This window comes from Chrysochloris asiatica, unplaced genomic scaffold (genome assembly GCF_000296735.1).
Source record: "Chrysochloris asiatica unplaced genomic scaffold, ChrAsi1.0 scaffold00069, whole genome shotgun sequence".
Classification (NCBI taxonomy): domain Eukaryota; kingdom Metazoa; phylum Chordata; class Mammalia; order Afrosoricida; family Chrysochloridae; genus Chrysochloris; species Chrysochloris asiatica.
The window spans coordinates 2,459,981-2,480,043 of record NW_006408587.1 but is presented as its reverse complement, the minus strand read 5'-3'; the positions used below and the strand labels follow the sequence as shown (position 1 = coordinate 2,480,043).

Below are 20,063 nucleotides of genomic sequence, written 5' to 3'. Positions count from 1 at the left end.
AACTGCTGACTGTGAGATTAGCACGTATCAAATTAAGGAATAAATAACAATGATAAGAACAATTTAGTAAAAGACTTATATTTCTAGTCTTGTTCCATCATTTGAAGTATAAAAAAAACTTAAATTCCAATTATCTTGCCTCAAGCAACTTATTATCCAACTTGGCACATGGTCATACTTCAATGACAGCAGCATCACACAGCACAATTCATGTATCCCTTCATGGTCTCATGCTATTTTCTATTCTTTATTGTGTTAAGTTTTTTGAAGTATCAAAAAAAAAAAAGGTAATAAATTGTACCTCTCCTCAAAGAATTCAACATTTGAAGAGCCAAGAAACAGAATTATATACAATGAATTATGGGTTACAATATAAAGAATATGTATGTAATTTTAGAACTCCAAAAATGCTATTGACAACAAATATTAGGCCCCCAATTTCTTTTTTGAGCTATTTTCTCATGTGTCACAGGGACACTGCAAAAACCAAAATGCAAATGACATGAATGTTCTCTGTAAGCTGTAAATCATTATACAAATGCAGCAGAGTGGGGAAACCGGCAGACCTAAATCAAGTCATTAAAATTAACATTATCAGTAATGGGAGAAATCAAGATCTAGAACTAGAATCATAGTAGTAATTCTAGGTTATTTCATCAAAGATAAATCATATGGATCTAATTATGATGAAATACCAGAACAACAAAACGAAACTGAGGGATACTCTACAAAATTACTGGCCAACCTATGATCAAGAAAAAAACTTAGGAATTATTCATGATTAAAGAAGACTAAAGAGATTATGACAATTAAATGCAACCAATGCTCCTGGATTGGATCTTTTCTCTACAAAGGGATCATTGTTGAATGGGGTCTGTGAATTAAGTTGCAGTTTATGCATCAATGTTAACTTCCAGATTTTGATGGCTGTACTGTAGGTTAAACAGTGGACTTCAAGGTCAGTAGTTGAAATTCAGGAGCCACAACTCCCGAACCCTGTATAGGGTTGCTATGAGTCATAACTCAGCCAGTGGTTACTTAACAACAGTTGTAGTAACAGAAGAGAATTTTTTTTTGTAAGGCTTGGACACAAATGTTTAACTTACTCAAGAAAATTGTGTAAGTTCACTAAACATTTCTGTAAATTTGCAGTTGTTTAGTTCTGTGGTGGTGTAGTGGGATACATGTTGCGTGGTTTGAGCCCACCAGCATCGGGGAAGGATGAGGGTCTACTCTCTTGAAGATTTACAGCCTTAGAAAACCCTATAGAGCAGTTCTACCCTACCCTGTCAGGTCATTTTGAGTTGGTATCGATTTGATGGCAGTGGGTAGGTTAGTATAAAAACTGAAATTGAGAGTATCATTGGTAGACTACGGCTGGCTGGATTTAGAGATCATATTGTGGCCTGATTTCTTCTTCCTCTTCCACTGAACCTAGTCAAATGAGGATAACGTGATTAAAAATGGAATAATCTAAATCAGGGGTTGGCAAACTTTCTGTAAAGGATTAGATACTATTTTAAACTATACGAATCAGTCTGTTATAACTACTCTCCCATTGTACTGGAAAAGTCAGACAGTACATGAGTTGAGTGGTTGTGTTCTTATAAAACTTTATTTATGGACAGTGAAATTTGAATTTCACACAATTTTCATGTGCACAAGATAGTGTTTTCCCAACTATTTACATATATAAAACTCATCCTTAGTGTGTGTTGTCCAAAAAAGGTTGATTTGGCCATGAACTTTAATTTGCCCTGACTTCCTCAACACTTAGATTTTCAAATGGGCATTAGAAGAGGTCATATTATTAAGCACATTATTAGCCTCCGTGAACAACTGCATGCTTGGCCATGGGACCAGAACTGGATGGTGCCTGGCTACCATTACCAAACATTTTGATCAAAGATTTTATAGAAGAATCCTGATCAAAATGGGGGAAATATAGAAGACAATTTCAAATTCTCATGAAATTCAGTTTCTGGAGCCATAGTGACTGGATGAACTCTCAAAACTATTGTTCTGAGATAATCTTTAAACCTTAAACCATAAATATCCCCTGAAGTCTTCTTGAAGCCAAACTATAGTTTACTTAATTAGTAAAGAATGTCTGGCTTGACCTTCATGCTCTTACAAGGTCTATTTGGTATCAAATTGACAAGAGCAACTCAAAAGATAAGGCAGAACCTTAGGGGGCAGTGAGTTTATGTTAATGGTGGAGAAACAACTCAGCAAAGGGGGTGAGAATGGTTTGTACAACTTACCTAATCAGTGTACATGTAGGAACTTGAATTGGTATATTTGTATATCCTCAATTTTTTTTAAAAAAAATCTAACTATGTATATTAGGACTTAAGGGAATAATTAGAGAATCTGATACACAGACTACACAAGATACAGGTGAATGCTTAGAGAATGAACAGGCCCTGCTTAGGAAGAATCATGATGCTTTTGGACTCCTACTTCCACACATTTCTTCTGTCTGATGGAACTTAACTCTTAACCCACAAAAAAATTCCAGTCCTTGTTTGGTATTTAAAAAAAAAAAGTAAAAATGTTTTGCTTAAATTGGTATAGTAAAATGATCCATCAAAAGAAATTGCTTAAATTGGTATAGTAAAATGATCCATCAAAAGAAGCATTTCTAAAGTATTTGTCTTAACAGGAGTGCACAACCTGGGCTTTAGGTGAGGGACTAGAAACAATAATAAACAATTATAGTATTTCAGAATTTGAGAGGCCATTGGAATAAATTTCAAGGAACAGTGGAGCCTAAAGCAATAGTTAACTGGGAAAGAGAAAGACTGATAAGACTCACTAATAGTCTAAAGTTCATTGAGGTTCTGAGTCTAGGAGATAATAGTTTCAAGGATAAAATGAGGGGATTTGTGAGGGGTAGCTAAAATTAAAATTGTGAGGAAGAGTTTTAAGACATTTCAATATCTAACAATCTTAAATCCACCTGAATATAAGATTCAGAATTCCCTTCCAAATAGCCATTGAAGCAGTCACTGGAATCGGCATTTGATTTTTTTTTAATAGTTTAGCAATGTACCGAGAAGAGTAAAATTGGCATCTAATACACGTGACTTGTATCTTGTTGTTCATTAAATCTATAAGCATAAAGACCACTGTTGTTAAGTGCCGTTGAGTTGTTTCTGACCCATAGTGACCCTGTATAGGGTTTCCAAGGAGCAGCTGGTAAGCTTGAACACAGACTTTATGGTTCAAAGAGACTTTGCAGTCCAGTGCATTGGCCCACAATACCAAAAACTGGGACTATATAAACTTAGTATTTTCAAAAGGTTGTAATATGTTTTTTTAAATCTCAAAAGAAACTCAGTTATGCAACTAAAGTCAAGGATTATCCTAACATATTTTTGGACCTTTCATGGAACATTAAACTACCATTTGGGGGCATTGAAGAGACTCATTGCACAGGTTAGAAAAAGCAGCTCCAGTCTGGAAAAACACAGGTTGCTTCATCTTAGCTCAGCAGCCCCCATGGCAGGGAAAAAAGGAAGTTGAGGAGGATAGGCATCAAGCAAGGAAAGTAAGTCTGAAGACTCTTCAGCAGGAGAAACCCCATGGAACACAAATTACCAAACAGTGATTGACAATGATTTATTAATGGCCAATTAGTGTATATATATGTTTTATTTCAAATAGTTCATATCTCCTTATATGCACATGAGTAAAAATCCAAGTTCATCTTTTTTCTTTTTTCTTTAACCTCCAATATCAAATGCTCTCTACAAAATATGTGCAAAACCCTATGTGCTAACTTGTGGGTAAATTCTTCATATACTTTTTTCACTGTGAACACTTTACCAGTTTGCCTATGGCTCAGACTCGGTGCACCAACTCTTTCCTTCAGCACATCTTTCTCTTAAACATACTTCAGACTTCCCAAACCTACTTTCTGACTGTAAACAGTTAGCTGGAGTTAGGAACCAGTGGAAGGTTGTTTACTAGTATATTTGCACAATGTGTTAAGCAGGTAGCCGCTAATATGTAGATTTCTGGAGAGTACATACTACCCAAGCTATTTATTATGATAATCCTTTATTCACTTGGCACATTTGATTCCTTTGCATTGTCTTCAATTCTACATGACAGTTGTGGCTACCAAGAACTGGATAATCAGTCCTTCAATGACATTTGTAATTTCTAGGCATGATTATTAGGGTGTCCCAGTTATTTCTAACAGGTGACTGCATCCAGTCCATCTTCTACTCTATATAAAAAAGTCATTCTCAAAGTAGCCATTGTGTTTCTTTTATAAAAAGGTAATTAAACTGGCTTTCCTCCAAATTGCCATGCAATTTGGTACAAAAGCAGGAAATCCCTTTTTATTAAAGGTAAAAACCAGAAAAAGACATTTCACATTAAAAAAAAAAAAATCCTTCATAGGAACATGTCCTAAGTAAATAATCAGTTATATGGACAAAAATTTTACATATACAAACTTTTTGAAAAAATTATTTAGATGGTTTCTAAATTTTCGTTATTATAATCATCAGTATCGGAATGGTTAAAGAAATGGAGTGACATCTATTAAACAGAATAGTTTATAGCAATTAAAATCATGTTTTGTAAAATTTTTAATGCCATAGGGATATGTGGCAGTGCTGGGAGAAAAAACAAAACTGTTTACAATAAGATCCCAATTAAGTAAGAAAGCATGTGATATACAAATAGGTATAGAGAGTAGAAAAAGGTTATTAATGGTGGCTACTTCTGGATTGTGAGATTATCAGTAATTAATTTTCTTTATTATACATGTCTATATTTTTAAAGTTTTTGACAATGAATAATTATGACCCAAAAGACACATAGACTATAAAAAAATTCCTCTGATGTACTTGTAATTAAAATGTACTTGGTAACATAAATATGTGGAAACAAATAGTATTTAGTTTTCATCTTCTGTGACTTTTTTAGAGTACATAGTCTTTTGGTGATAAATGTACATTCCCTGTTTGTATATACTGATAACATTTGGATAAAAAGATACTGTGATTAGAGAGCATTGTTTGTTTCATAATCTTAAATACTGGCATTGACATCTAGGATTTTCTAGATCTAGTAGTATCCTTTTATCTCTTTAAGGCATACTGCATACATATATTATATGCATGCTTTCTTAAAAATTATTCTAATTTATAATTTTTCTACATAAGGAAAAAATGAAGTTATGGTAGTTAAAAGAAGAAGGCTATAGTCTTGTTCATCACAAGCATGCTGATAGGTATAAATACATGTTTATTAAATGAAATGTATCCTTTAAGAATATAAAAAGGGAAGGGGCTGTATGTAAATTAAATTGTAGAGTCAATAAGTCAGAATCTTTTCTGACAGGCACCAAACCACACAAAATCTTTAAAACTCTAGTTAGTGCAGTCTGAATGGACACTCCAGAGTCTATTAATGAATTCCACTTCCTACTTTCAAAAGAAATGGGGACCAGGATGAGGACTGTCACATAAGCTAATTTTCAATATATGTCAAGTCTTGTGGGGGCTAGGAACAAATACTGCCATTGGTTAGTGTTTAAGTACATGAGTTCATTTTCTTCCCACCTTGCCTTTGCAATTTGGTAGGGTGAGGCTGTTCATTCCTCAATGGATGATGGTTGACTCTTCATCATTAGTTTTCTTTCTAAACCACAGAGTGGTCATTGCTATGAACGCCAGCCAAGATGGTGTGGTTGAGGGAGGAAGCTGAGCGGTCGGAGCCTTCCGTGGGGCCGCTGGTATTCTCACTACGTTGGCAACAGAGGATCTGTCGGAAGGTGGCACTCATCTCCTTGTCACGGTAGGAATAGATGATGGGGTTCATGGCAGAGTTGAATTCAGCAAGGAGAAGGAAAAATTTCTCATAAGCCAGAACATCACACTGCGGACAGCATACATCTAGAAGTAGTAAGACCAGTCCAGGAGTCCAGCAGATGATAAAGGCACCTTCAGTAACATGAGCAGGGATCAAGAGGATTCAAAGAGAAACAGAGAAAAAGAAAAACCTTTACTTATGAAAATGACAATGTTAGTAACCTAAACAAAAACCACTGAAACTCTAAGCTACTAGATAACCATTTCAAATTAAATGTTCACCTGAATATTTATATCAATGCTGATTATTTTTAGCAAAACATGAAGATTAAGACACACTTCACAACTTACAACACATGGCTTTCAGGCAAAAGATAAGCAATAATGACAAAGGTCCCTTGTTTTTTAGTTAAAACTCAGTTTCTCAATTCACATTGCCTGTGTTCACACCCTTGGTTTGCCATTTAATACATTTGGGTGAAGTTAGGAAAATCATTTCTCTTACTTCAGCTTTCTCAGCTGAAAAGTATTAATGATCATGTTTAACCTCATTGAGTGTGGTGCCATATGATAAGAACTCAAGGTAGGTCTAAATCACAAGATCGGCAGTTCAAACTCACCAGCTGGTATTCAGAAACCCTACACATGGCTGCTAGGAGTTGGAACTGACTAGATAGTCAGCCCTGGAATGGTGCCGTAAGGTAAGCACTGGATTGCTAACCACAAGGTTGGCAACCCACCAGCTGTTCTTTGAAAACCTATACAGGCTCGGTTTGAGTTGCAACCCCACCAATCAGTATACTGGGAGTGCAGTGGCTCTGTAGGCTTTAAGCACAGGGTTACTACTAAATCACAAGATCAGTAGTGTGAGGTCACCAAGTGCTCTGCTGGAGAAAGATGAGGCTTTTTGATCTCGTAGAGATTTACAGCTTCAGAAATTCTATACAGAGTTGCTATGAGTGATAGTCATTTCAATGGCAGTGAGTGGAGGGAAATCAGTATATATTATCTGTTCAGTGCTGTCGAGTTGGTTCTGACTAGTTCTTGTTGTTATTATGTGGCATGGAATTGGTTCCGACTCACAGGGTTTCCGAGGCTATAAATCTTTATGGGAGCAGAAAGCCTCATCTTTCTCCCGTGGAACTGCTGCTGACCATGAGATTAGCAGCCCGATTCATAACCACTATGCTACCAGAGCAACCCTTTATAGGGTGTCCAAGGAGTGGCAGGAGGGTTTGAACTGCTGACCTTGTGGTTAGCAATCCAGTGCTTATCCTATAGCACCACACCAGGATCTTTAGGAAATAGCGATTTCTAATGATAATATATGTATTTTATTTTTATTCAACTATCACAATAGAAGCTTATTTAATCCCCACCATAGCTGCAGGAGATGGAAATTACTCTCCCCCATTGTACAGATGAAGAATGCGAAATCCAAAAAGGTTAGCTCAAAGGCCTACTTCCAGAAAATGGCAGACAGAAGACCAAAACACTACCATCTTATACCTCCATTTATTGAAACTATTAAATAGCTTAAAAACAAAATTTATACTTCAGTTGTTTTACTAATCTAGACCAGTTTAGTTCTCGTTTTTTTCTCATTAAGTAAAATCATTAAGATTTTACTCTAACTGTAAGAGGACTGGAAAATTACATTTTCTTTAGTTCTTAAAATCACTTACTATTGGACTCCTAGGGAAATAAAGGTTGTGCAATAGCACTGAAACCTACTTCTGTTTTGGTTGAAAGAACATGAGCCAACAGGACCCATGTGCACCCTCATGTCTCATTACTTGGTAGTTACCTACTGGGCACCATATGTGTGACCTGACTACCCAATGACTAGGCAGGAAGTATCAATGATCCCAGCAAGGCCTTAGAATTATTGGAGTTAAATGTAGGCTGGTCTAGGTGGACACAGGCATGGACTCGGGTCTTGGATTTGAACTTTTCATGAAACTCATTCCTTGAGAAATGTAAATAAATAAGATTCAGCTTCCAAACAGCCCAGTTTTGAATGAGAGCTTTCTTTTTTGAACTTTTTTTCAGCAGGGAAATGAAAATAAAGAATGGAGAAAAGTACACCCATAAAGCTCTTTGTTCTACAACTGAATGTGTATTGGTTTTAAACTGCTGTTCACTTTGAAGACAGTCCAAGGTACTTAATTTTTCTAATAAATACAATACCTTAGACTTTGCTTACCAAAAAAAAAAGTTTCAAGTATCAGGAGATAATAGTAAAGACTATTTCAACTTGGAATGAATATTAACATTTTCACTCTTAAGTCCTTAAATTTCCTTGCTTGAAAATCACTCAGAAAGCTAAACATACAAGGAAATCAAAGAATGCCTCTTGGGTTTCAGAAATAATGCATTACTTATTGAGAAGCCAGGAAGAGAATTATTCTCAGGGTGGAAAATGCTTGGATGGAAAATGCATGGTTCCATTATTCCATTTACTTGGAAACTGAAAACACACAGGCCCTTCATGAATGGGAGCGCATTCTTTCAAGTTTCTTTTATCAAAGCTCTAATTGAGCTCAGATTCAGAGCTTGATTAGATACCAACAACAAGCAACTCCATAGATGAATTTTAAATTAAACGATCATTTTTCTCCTTCCAGGAGGCAGAAAGTGAACATCCTTATGTTGACAGAATTCAAGTATGTACAGTTGACAGAATTCAAGTATGTACAGTTATTTATTGTTCATGAAACTTTTTACCGTTAAGTCCATTCCAACTCATAGCAACCCGATATAGGCCAGAGTAGAACTGTTCCGTAGAGTTTCTGCTGCTATAATACTTACGGAAACAGACTGCCACAGCTTTCTCTAATGGAGATTTGAACTGCGCGGTAGTGGTTGTTATGTGCCGTGGAGTCAGTTCAGACTCAGAGCAACCCTGTACAGGGTTTCCATGGCTGTAAATCTTTATGGGAGCAGAAAGCCTCATCTTTCTCCTGTGGAACAGCTGGTAGTTTTGAACTGCTAACCCTGAGGTTAGCAGCCCAATTTGTAACCACTACAGTACCAGAGCTCCTTGGTTCTTGGTTTGCAGCCTAGAACTTCATTTGTTGTTTATAGTCTCTTCTGCTTTAAAATTAAAAACCAGCTAAAAGTCTCTCCAAAGGAATCATGGTCTTAGTAAACTAGCCTATGGGACTTCATGTAAGGTAAAAATTACAAGGAACCTTGCTAGATCAGAGACAGGAAAGTACACAAGTTAATATATGTGAACATTTCACTGAGGAACTTAGAGTTTCTCCTTTCTTTTAAAAAAAGGAACTGTGTGTTAGGACTGTGATTAGGCCTACTGTACACTGTCTCAACACTCGAACAAATAATTTAACGGAGTCATAGTACAATCTAAGTACAATCTAAAACCAATCAGACAAGGGGGGGCTTCAAAAAGTTTGTGGAAAAAATCCATTGCAATTCCGTTTTCCACAAAATTTTTAAAAGCCCCTTCACCGAGGTATCAAGGATCAAACTAAGGAAAGAGAAAATGGGGCCTGGAAAATTCCAAGATAATTAGGCTCCTAATCCATATTGATGAATAACTATTCTGTAATGACTTGCTCAAATTGTGACATTTCCCTATGCTTCTAAAAACAAAAAGCATGCCATACTCAAGCCCCTTTATCATAGTCCACACACGTAACCTACCCCAGGGTTATGGAGACTCTTCGGACTCATAGGGACCCTATAAGGACAGAATAAACTGCCCCTTTAGGCTTTTGAGACTGCAATTCCATAAGGGAGCAGCTGATGGGTTCACACTTATGTGTTGGGCTGCTAACCTCAAAGCCCAACACATAACCCACTACTCCAACAGAACTAATAAAAATGAAAGGAACCTCCATCTTAGCATCTGTAAATTAGAGAGGCGGTCATATGTGTGATAAGGATCAAGCTGAGCTATAATATGTAAAAGTCTACTATAAACCATATCTACCTGAGTGCCACTACCTATTGCCAATGTACGTGGCACGGGCCAATGTAGGAACAGGGCAAATGTCCCCTAGGGGGTCCATGAAAGCATGCTCTGAATGGTGGATATCTAGCGCTGCACAAAACGGGGAGATGATGATGCCAGTCTAGTTGTAAGAGCTTCCTAGGGTTTACAATGTGGTGAGAGGGAAGTAAAAAGAAGGAAGATGGGAACACAGAGAAGAATGGGATCTCCGGGTCATTTTGGAGGTTCTCAGTAGGCCAGTGTTTTAGGTTGTTTTTATATTTTCCAGCACATTTTAAATTGATTCCTAACTTTTATGCCTTGTTCTGTGGGGATTCTTTCAATCATATGCAAGTCAGATGAAGTACAAGTATTTCAGGAGTACTTTGGTAGAGCAAGTGGTTAAACCCTAACAGAAAGGCTGACAATTCAAAGAAATTCTGAGGCACCCCAGGAGAGAGGTGATCTGCTTCCAAAAGGTCTGAAGCTTGCAAAGCCTAGGGAGCAGCTCTGCTCTTCACATAGCCAGTCACCGTGAGTTGGAATCAACGATATAACAACTAACAAGAAGTAGTTTCTTAACTATTGTGAAGTCAGAGCAGCAGATGATAAAGAATCTACAGTTATGTTGTGAAGTGCCGTCAACTCGATTCCAACTCATAGTGACCCTCCCTGTATAGGGTTTCAGAGGAGCAGCTGGTGAGCTTAAACTACTGACCTTGCAGTTCAAATGGCTTTGCAGCCTGGCTCATTAACACACAGCGCCTTTATATCTGGCTTGGTTGTTGGAACTGACTCAACACCACTTAACAACTCATAGCAACCCCATATAGGGTTTTTAACCTTGCAGTTCAAAGTCCAATCCTGCTTCTACTGCACCATACACGGGGAGTCTGGGCATTTACATTTTTCTAGTTCAGCATTAGTTCTCAAGTCTAGCTATTCATTACAACAGTCTGCCAAACTTATAGAAAACAATAATCCATGAGATTTTAGTTTTATTGGCCGTATTGACCAAATTTTCATTTAACAAACAACTTTGGAAAATTGTGGAGAAGAAAAGATCAGGGTAAAGGTAACGACAAAAATAGAAGGCATTTCCAAAATCTAGAGGAGAAGTAATGAAAGGCTGAGTCCGAACAGTGGCCATGGGGAGAATGAGGTGTGGAAAGATTGGACAAAGTATTAAGGAGATGGATTGCATGAGGGTGACTTCCAGATTTTCAGCTTGGGTGATGGAAGGATGATGGTACCTTTCACTGAAGGAGAAAACACAGGAGGAAGTCTCGGTTGGTGTTTTGTGAGGGAAAAGGAAAAAAGTACAGATGATGATGTTGATTTGATATCTTTTAGTTTACAGCGCTTTAAAGATATCAAGATTGCTTCCCAGAACTCAGATGATCATGAATCTGTCTCTCACTGAGCTGAACAAGTTTGATTACATTCTGCATGATTTGCCAAACTTAAAAGTAACATGATGAGAAGGATATTCCAAAAAAAAATCTGAGATGGACTAACTAGCAAAAGTTGCTCTTCTAGAGCAAGCTTCAATTTTTTTCTCATACATCTGTCTAATCAATCTGTGGGGGCCTTGATGCCCATGAAGAGGGAGGGAGAGTGCTGGAATGTAGACGCAAAAGACAGGGAGGAAGAAGGTTGTTTTGGAACAACAGGTCCCAGCTGCAGAACAAGATCGTATTACTACTGCACCTTCCTTCAGATCTACACAACCTCATCAGCTAAATAATGCTTACCATCTGGTCTTATAATTTGAGTCTTTTTCCTAGAGTGACTCTTTCCTAACTCATTGAACTCTGCCTACATATGGAATGTAAAAACCAATGCTAAAGGAAGAAAAAAAAATTCCTTAACAGAGAACAACAACTCTAGGGAGAGAGCCCAAGATTTTGAATGAAAAAAACAGATCTTTTTTAGTCTGGCTGGAAAATTTGTATTTTGTCAGTTCTAGACCAGGGCTGTGTTCAGGGTAACCTCTCGTTCAGAGCTCTCTGCTCATAACAGCCGTACCTGTTGCAGATGCTTGTGATGGGGATGAAACAATAAATGTTCAAGTAAATTAAACTGTTTTCTGTTGTTTTGTTGTTGTTAGGTGCTGTTGAGTTGGTTCCAACCTTATGCATAACAGAAGGAAGCATTGCCCAGTCGTGCACCATCCTCACAATTGTTGCTATGCCCTAGTGTCACTAAAGTGTGTATTCCTTCAGGTAAGGCTTATTGCTGGCCAAATGCCAGTCCAATTTTAGTTCATCTCTGTAGTTATAGGCTCTTATCAGCCTAGACTACTTATGAGTCATTACATTCATTACACTGGAGGGGGGTTGCTCTGGAGGACTTCTGGACCTGCAACAAATTTTGTTTCAGAGGAAAGCATATATGTGTTGAGCTGCTACTATCTGTGGTATATAAGTGACTCGAACAACGCAGAGGTTATGGGCACTAACCCCTGCATAGTAGAAAATCCATGTATAACTTTGACTCTTCAAAACTGTGACTTCAAATAACCTACTGTTGACCAGAACCTAATGGCAACATAAAGTTGATCAGCATGTACTTTGAATGTTGTATGTATTATATAGTGCATCCACACAAAAGCTGCATTTTCAATAACAGATAAAGATACTTTGCAAAAAGTGCAAGATTTTCAAGCCTGTGGGTGTAGTTACAGTGATGGCTTCACGAATTCCTTTTCTATATTGGTCTTAATGACAGATTCATTTATCTTGAACTGGTGAGCACCTCAGTTGCAGACCTCAATCTACTTTTTCCTGTAAGGTCAGGATTTTCTGTGCTGCTTGGGAAGGCTTCCAGCACACTAGTGGCAGCACTCTGAATAGGTCCCATGGTGTGATTTTAAGTTTCCAGTATTGCACTAAGCAGGATGAAATCACTTTTGACTGCAATGCGTACTTTGCTAGAGAGATGAACTGTTCATGTGGAGATGCTTAATGTCACAAAGTGAACCCACACAATTCAAACCCGTGTTGTTCAAGGATTAGTTGTATTTGTTGCTACAGCATAAATATCCTGTTCTTACTTATCAAGGGTGGATGAACAAGGCAAGCACGGACTTGTGTTTATTTACTAATCTGTGGTAAACAACATTTCTCATGAATTTCACTACAGATGAGAATATAAACACAAGTCCTTAGAAACCCTATACAGGGTCACTATGAGTTGGAATCGACTCAACAGTACTTAACAAGAAGCCCCTGCTTACTTGGTACGCTGTCCCTGTCAGGGATTATAAACTTGAAAAGATACTCTGATTCTGATTCTAAGGAAGGTTCTATTGGGAGACACATATGGAACTGATAACTCAAATCCGAAACTTTTGATGAGATGAAAAAAACCAAAAAACCCTATGAAATTGCTCACTAGAGATTAGGTGGTGTTGTTAAGTGCTGTCAAGTCGTTTTTGACCCATAACGACCCTATATGGGGTTCCAAGGAGTGACTGGTGACCTTGAAGCGCTGACCTTGCGATTCAAACGACTCTACAGTCCAGCACATGAACCTACAGCGCCACACCAGGACTCTACTAGAGCTTAGTAAGTACACACAAATAAACCCATGCTTATCTTGCTTACTGAGTCATCTGCCCTTGTAATACTGGACGGTGTCACATTGCCTATGGAATCCCCACTGAGTCCTGGAAAATCTGGCTGGGTCAGGATCTAAGGGGAGACATGGCACAGGCAAGGTTTCTGCTACAGAAAGAGTCCAGTAGCTGCCCCTTTCTTTTGTCCACGGTCCCTGAACACTCACTGCTGCAACCTCAGCCCTAGATTCCATAGCTGTTTGGGGTGGGGAGGGCAATTAGTAGTTTTTCCAAACACACCTTTGAATTACTCCCTCTAGATCCAAAGTTCTATACAGTGCATTGGATTCACTGTGCTTAAGTATGCATGCTTAGTTATGGGAGTGGGAAATGTATTAAAAAAAAAAAAAGACTATGTGCTATTCCTTGGCATATGTCTCACCAATGGAGGTGGGAATATATACATATACATGTAGAATGTTAAGTGCTGTCGAGTCAGTTCCTACCCATAGCAACCCTGTATCTGGTTTCCGAGAAGCAGCTGGTGAGCTTGAACTGCCGATCTTTGCAGTCTGGCACATTAATTCACAACGCCACACCAGGACTCCATACAAATCAGGCTGCCAACCTCAGGGTCAACAGTTTGAAACTACCAGCTGTTCCATGGGAGAAACATAAGGCTCTCTGATCCCATAAAGATTTACAGCCTCAGAATCCTGTACAGGGTCACTATGAGTTGGAACTGAATCCACGGCACATGACCACCATATATAATACGCTTCTAATTATCAACATGGTCAATATCCATCCATACTATCCGCTATGTCCATTTTTCCGTGTTTCTTTGTTGCTGCTGCTGTTTGCTTGTCTGTTTCTTAGTAATGGATCAAGTAGGACAGGCAATGCAATTTTTTATTTTTAGGAACATGTTCTTATTTTTCTGATTAATGTGTCCTGCTTTTATTGTTGTGCCATTAAACCGGTTCCAACTCATAGTGACTCTGTATAGGATTTCCTACTGCGGTATTAGGTAATCACATGGGGAGATGTGTGTGTTTCTCTGAACATTTTGATCTGTGAGAATGGAAAAAAATGAAGTAAGCAAGCAGTGTGGCCATCTAGTTAGCTCCAAATTCTGAAAAATCAAGCAATAGCTAATACACACTACTCAAGACACACCAAGTTATGTGTCTGCAGCAGACATACACACCACGATAGACTACTTCCCTAAATAGCTAATGTTCTCCTACAGTAGTATATGACATCTCTATATAGGTACTCCTGGTGTGGTATTGTAGGAATAACACTGGACTGCGAACCATAAGGTTAGTAGTTCAAACCCATCAGCTGCTTCTTAGAAAACCTATACAGGGTCACTATGAGGAAATGCTTTACTCTGCTTTCAGTAAAACCAATGCAGTTTAATCATGTTAAGATGGGTCACTGCCTTTCCTTTTCCTCCCTAACTTGACTTCTGATTTACAGCCAGTTCTCTCTGGGGTGAAACATTTGGGGTTAAGACTACTGGCTCACCACAGCATAATTACTCAGCAATACCAAGAAACAATGATGTTCCAAAAGTCTACCATAAGATTTTCTTCTAGCCCCTGCCCATTTTCAAATGAGTGTTATGTGGATGTGGACATGATCTCTGTATCCTAATGTCTCTAAAATAATCAGATTTATTTTCTTTTACTTGCAGTAGACTATGAGACACAATAAAGTAAGGGCCAGTTATTCTTCAAATAAATTATTTTCTATCATTCTCACAACACTTAAATCTGTTTTGTTTCCTACATGTAGTAATAGATTGAAAATTTGTAAAAAGCAAATTACTTCACCCTTATCTTCAAAGTAATAAATCCATATTGCCGAAAATCAATGTTGTCAGTTCCACACCAACACCATCTAATTCAGAAAACGACATTAAATTTATTGCATGACTATGATCCAGCTGTTTCCAAGGTGATTTGAATAATATTTATCCCTTAAAAAATAAATTCTCTCTAGAATCTTTCTCTAGTAAAAGTTCAACACAAACAGGAAGTTTATAATTGGTTTTGCAACATACTTAATTTTCAGCTATGAATTAAGATTCTCCCCTAATGATATAAGTCTAAACAAGAACTGAAATCTAACTAAAAAATGCTCATGGAATACAGCAGATGACAGAATCTTGTGGATTTTGCTTTTTGCAGTTCATGAACTACTGGCATGGATCAACAAGATACGTAGTCCCTCAGGAGACGAACTTCAAGGACAGAGAAGAATGTAATGGAAATTTCATTTATAACTCATTTCCTTACTAACAAATTGGGAAAAAATATTTAAAACTTAATCCAGAAGCAAATTCAAAAAGAATAATCAGAAGTTTTAGACATGGTCATTCTTTTTGAAAATACTTGTACGAGTTATATATATATATATATATCACACACACACACACAAATAGGTATATGTGTGTGTGTGTATTATACACACAAATGTTTACATATAAACTGGGAGCACAGTAGCTTCATAGGGTAAGCACAGGACCATGAACCACAAGGTTGGCAGTTCAAGCCCATCTGCTGCTCTGTGGAATAAAGATGAGTCTTAATACTCTCATGGAAGATACACAGCCTTGAAAACTTTCTATACAGGTGGCTAGAAGTTAAAACAACTAGCACGACACTTAACAATATATAAATGATGCATCATTTATATATTGTTAACGTGGTCATTCTTTTTGAGATTGGTTATGTGAGATTGGTTATGTCTCCTGTCATTGCCAAATGTCGTAGAGTGATATTTACAAATCACAGATTCTTGGCAGAGGAGGAGAGAAGTACATACAAACTGTTCTATAATATCTCTGTATGCCTCCCATTATTGAGAATGGTATTATAAAAACAATTATTTAATTGGGAGACAAATGTTTAAGCTAAAGAGTTACAGATTCACTATTATGAAAGTATTTTTTTTCTACATGGCTTCACAAACTCAGAGTAAAAATTAGTGTGCAAACTGACAAAATGAAGTCTAAGCAACACAAGTAAAAAATCTGACTATTTTATCAATCCTAACCAAAAGTCAATGAATTCTGAAGGCATCAAAATAAGGTGCAACCATATCACAGATATTTATCCTGTAGATATAGCCACACAATAAAATAATGTACGTGCAAGGAATTCTCCACAGCACAGCACTATTTCTGTTTCATAGAGATAATCCACATAGCCATAATAGAAAAATTAATTACACTGCACCCATAAAGTAGAATTCTAGTCAGCTTTTCAAAACTACTAAGACTATAAGAGATTCTGTCTGTCTTCACTGGTTTGAAGCGATCACTAAGATAAACTGTTAAGAAAAAGAATAGAACACTACGAGGGAGTTTCAAAAGTCAATTTTACATGAATTTTTTGATGCTCCCTCATAGGTATAACATTGTTGTTCTCAAGTGCTGTTGAGTTTATTCTAACTCATAGGAGACACTGTATACAGTTTCTGAGAAGTGACTTGGTTGGTTTGAACCACAGACCTTTCAGTTCAAACTGATTGTGGTCTAGTGCACTATCATGCAGTGTCATACCAAGATACCAATTATGCTTTAAAAACAATAGCAACAAAAATAATAAGTGTATACACATCCAGATGTCCTATAACAAACCTCACTGGGGTTACACTCAATTTTTTGTATGTTTAAAACAGACTCATGTCATACCCATAAAGCATCACATACTACACACTTCAAGTCAGAACTTAAAACTGTTGCAAAGCAGTGCAAAAACCCTGTAGATTTTTTTTATATGTTTACCGTAAATTTTGACAGCTGGTTTTCCAGAAATTGTAAAGCAATTTTTTTTTTTTTTTTGCAACTTGCCTACACTGAATATCACCAAAACCTTTACTTTTTATACTCAGTTTTCATGGATAATGTAGAATTTGAGTTCTGATATGGTGCTGCAGGATGAGCACTGGACTGAGCACTGGACTGTTAACTACAAAGTTAGCAATTCAAATCTACCAGCTGCTTCATGAAACCCTACACAGGGTCTTTATGAGTCAAAATTGATTCAATGGCACTTGATTCAAGCTTACCAGCTGCTCCTTGGAAACCCTATACAGGGTCACTATGGGTCAGAAACGACTCAACGGCACTTAACAACAACAGCACTGGTGTGGTGCTGTGGGCTAATGTGCTGGGCTTCAAAGTAAGTTTGAAATGCAAGTTCGGTGGTTCAAGCTCACCAAGCACTCCTCAGAAACCCTATACAGGGTCGTGATGGGTCAGAACCAACTTGATGGCACTTAACAACAACTATAAGCCAAAGGACTTCTGTTAGTATGGTGGTTATGAGTTGGGCTGAAAATTTCAAGGTCAACAGTTTGAAACTACCAGATGTTCCACAGGAGAAAGATAGAAGCTTTCTGCTCCCATAAAGATTTACAGCCTCGGAAATCCTATTCAGGATCACTATGAATGGGAACCAATGCCACAACACACCACCACCATAACTATATGCCAGCTTTCTGAGGAGCAACTAATGGGTTTGAATTGCTGACCTTGTGATTCGCAATCCAGTGCTGATCCTTACAGTGCCACACTAGGAGTCCTAAGCATTGTTGTTGTTGTTAAGTGCCATCGAGTTGATTCCAACCGATAGCGACCCTGTATAGGGTTTCCAAGGAGTAGGTGGTGAGCTTGAACTGAACTTGCAGTTCAAACAACTTTACATTCTGATGCATTAGCCCACAGAACTCCATTGTTGTTAAGTGCTGTGGAGTCAGTTCTGACTCATAGCAACGCTGCATAGGGTTTCCAAGGCTGTAAATCTTTATGGGAGCAGAGAGCCTCCTTTTTCTACCGCAAAGCAGCTGGTAGTTTCGAACTGCTGACCTTGTGGTTTGCAGCTCAATTCGTAACCACTTCACTACCAGAGCTAGTGAGCTGTAATATCAGGAATTGGCCATTTTGAGTCAATCATATGGTTTACTGTGCCAAGCATGACAAATTGAAGGATGGCATCACATTCAGGGTCAAAGAAACATTTCAAGAGTGCTTTCTGTGATAATACCTACAGACCTACAAGGAAGACTGTTGTTCAAATGACTACAACCATTATTCAGATTTATACAGCAACCACTAAAGCCAATGACGAGCAAAATAAAGAACTCTACCAATTTCTGTGGAGTCCTGGTGCGGCACTGTGGGCTAATGTGTCAGACTGCAAAGATGTTTGAACTGCAAGTTTGGCAATTCAAGCTCACCAGCCGCTCCTTGGAAACCCTAAACAGGGTCGCTATGGGTTGGAATCAACTCAATGGCACTTAACAAGAACAACCAGTTTCTGCAATCTGAAATTAATCAAACATGCACTTGAGATGCATTGATAATTACTAGCAACTAGAATTTTAAAAAATGCAGATATCATAGAATGGTATCATTAGTATCACATGCAAGTCCAACTCTGCTGAAGATAATTTAAAAATGGTTGCAGCAATACATCTACAGGTAGCTGCCAGAAATTCAAGCGGGATTCAGAAGACCACATAGAACTAGGGATAACAATGCTGACATCAGATGAATCTTGGCTGAAAGCAGAGAATATCAGAAAGAAGTTTACTTGTGTTTTATTGGCTATGCAAAGTCATTAAACTATGTAGATTACAATAAGCTGTGGATAATATTCAGAAGAATGTGAATTACAGAACATTTAATTGTGTTTATGGGAAATAAGTAAATAGAACAAGCAGCAGGGTGGTTGGAACAGAAAAAGAGGATACTGTGTGGGGTTAAGTGCGTCAGGGTTGTATCAGTTCATCATACTTATTCAATCTGTATTCTGAGAAAATAATTTGAGAAGCTGGACTATATGAAGAATGCTGCATCAGTATTGGAGGAAGACTCATTAAAAACCTACGCTATGCAGAGGACACAACCTTGCTTGCTGCAAACAGAGTACTTGACACTCTTGCTGATGAAAATCAATGCTTACAACTTCAGTATGAATTATAACTCAATGTAAAGAAAACAAAAATCCTCACAACTGGACCGATAAACACCATGATATATGGAGAAAACACTGAAGTTGTTGAAGATTTCATTTTACTTGGATCAATCACCATCAATGCTCATAAAAGCAGCAGTTGAAAAATCAAAGGGCATATTGCATTGGGCAAATCTGCTACATAAGCCATCACTTTGAGAACTAAGGTGTGCCTGAACCAAGTCATGGTTATTTTCAATCATCTCATATGCATGTGAAAGCTGACCGATCAAAAAGGAAGACACGAGAAGAATAAATGGATTTGAACTAGGGTGTTGGTGAAGAATACTGAAAGTATTCTGGAGTGCAAGAAGAACATCCAAATCTGTCTTTAAAGCAGTATAGCCTGAATGCTCATTAGAAGTGAAGATGGTGAGACTTTCTCTCACATATTTTAGACATATTATCAGGGGGACCTGTCTCTTGAAAAGGATATTGTGCTTGGTAAACAAAGCCAACAAAACAAATACCCCCAATGAGATGGACTGACACAGTAGCAGCAAAAATTATCTCAAACATAATGATTGTGAGGATAGTGCAGGACTGGACGTTACATTCTGTTGTACATAGGATTTGGCACTGACTATAAGGAGCTCTGGTAGCGTAGTGGTTACGAATCGGGCTGCGAACCGTAAGGTCAGCGGTTCGAAACTACCAGCTGCTCCGCGGGAGAAAGATGAGGC

General features: G+C 37.8%; 1 protein-coding gene across 2 annotated transcripts in view; it reads right to left on the bottom strand.

The window, feature by feature from the left end:
* Positions 1–5,242: 5,242 nt before the first annotated feature.
* Positions 5,243–20,063, bottom strand: part of LOC102830724 (lysophosphatidic acid receptor 1-like) — a 223,045-nt gene continuing 208,224 nt past the window's right edge. Inside the window, exon 3 of one of the 2 annotated variants that reach the window (XM_006864674.1) lies at positions 5,243–5,963. In XM_006864674.1, coding sequence (XP_006864736.1) covers positions 5,662–5,963 — 302 coding nt within the window. In that variant the 3' untranslated portion in view covers positions 5,243–5,661. The remainder of the gene's footprint in view (positions 5,964–20,063) is intronic. The other variant, XM_006864675.1, reaches the window with a different exon arrangement.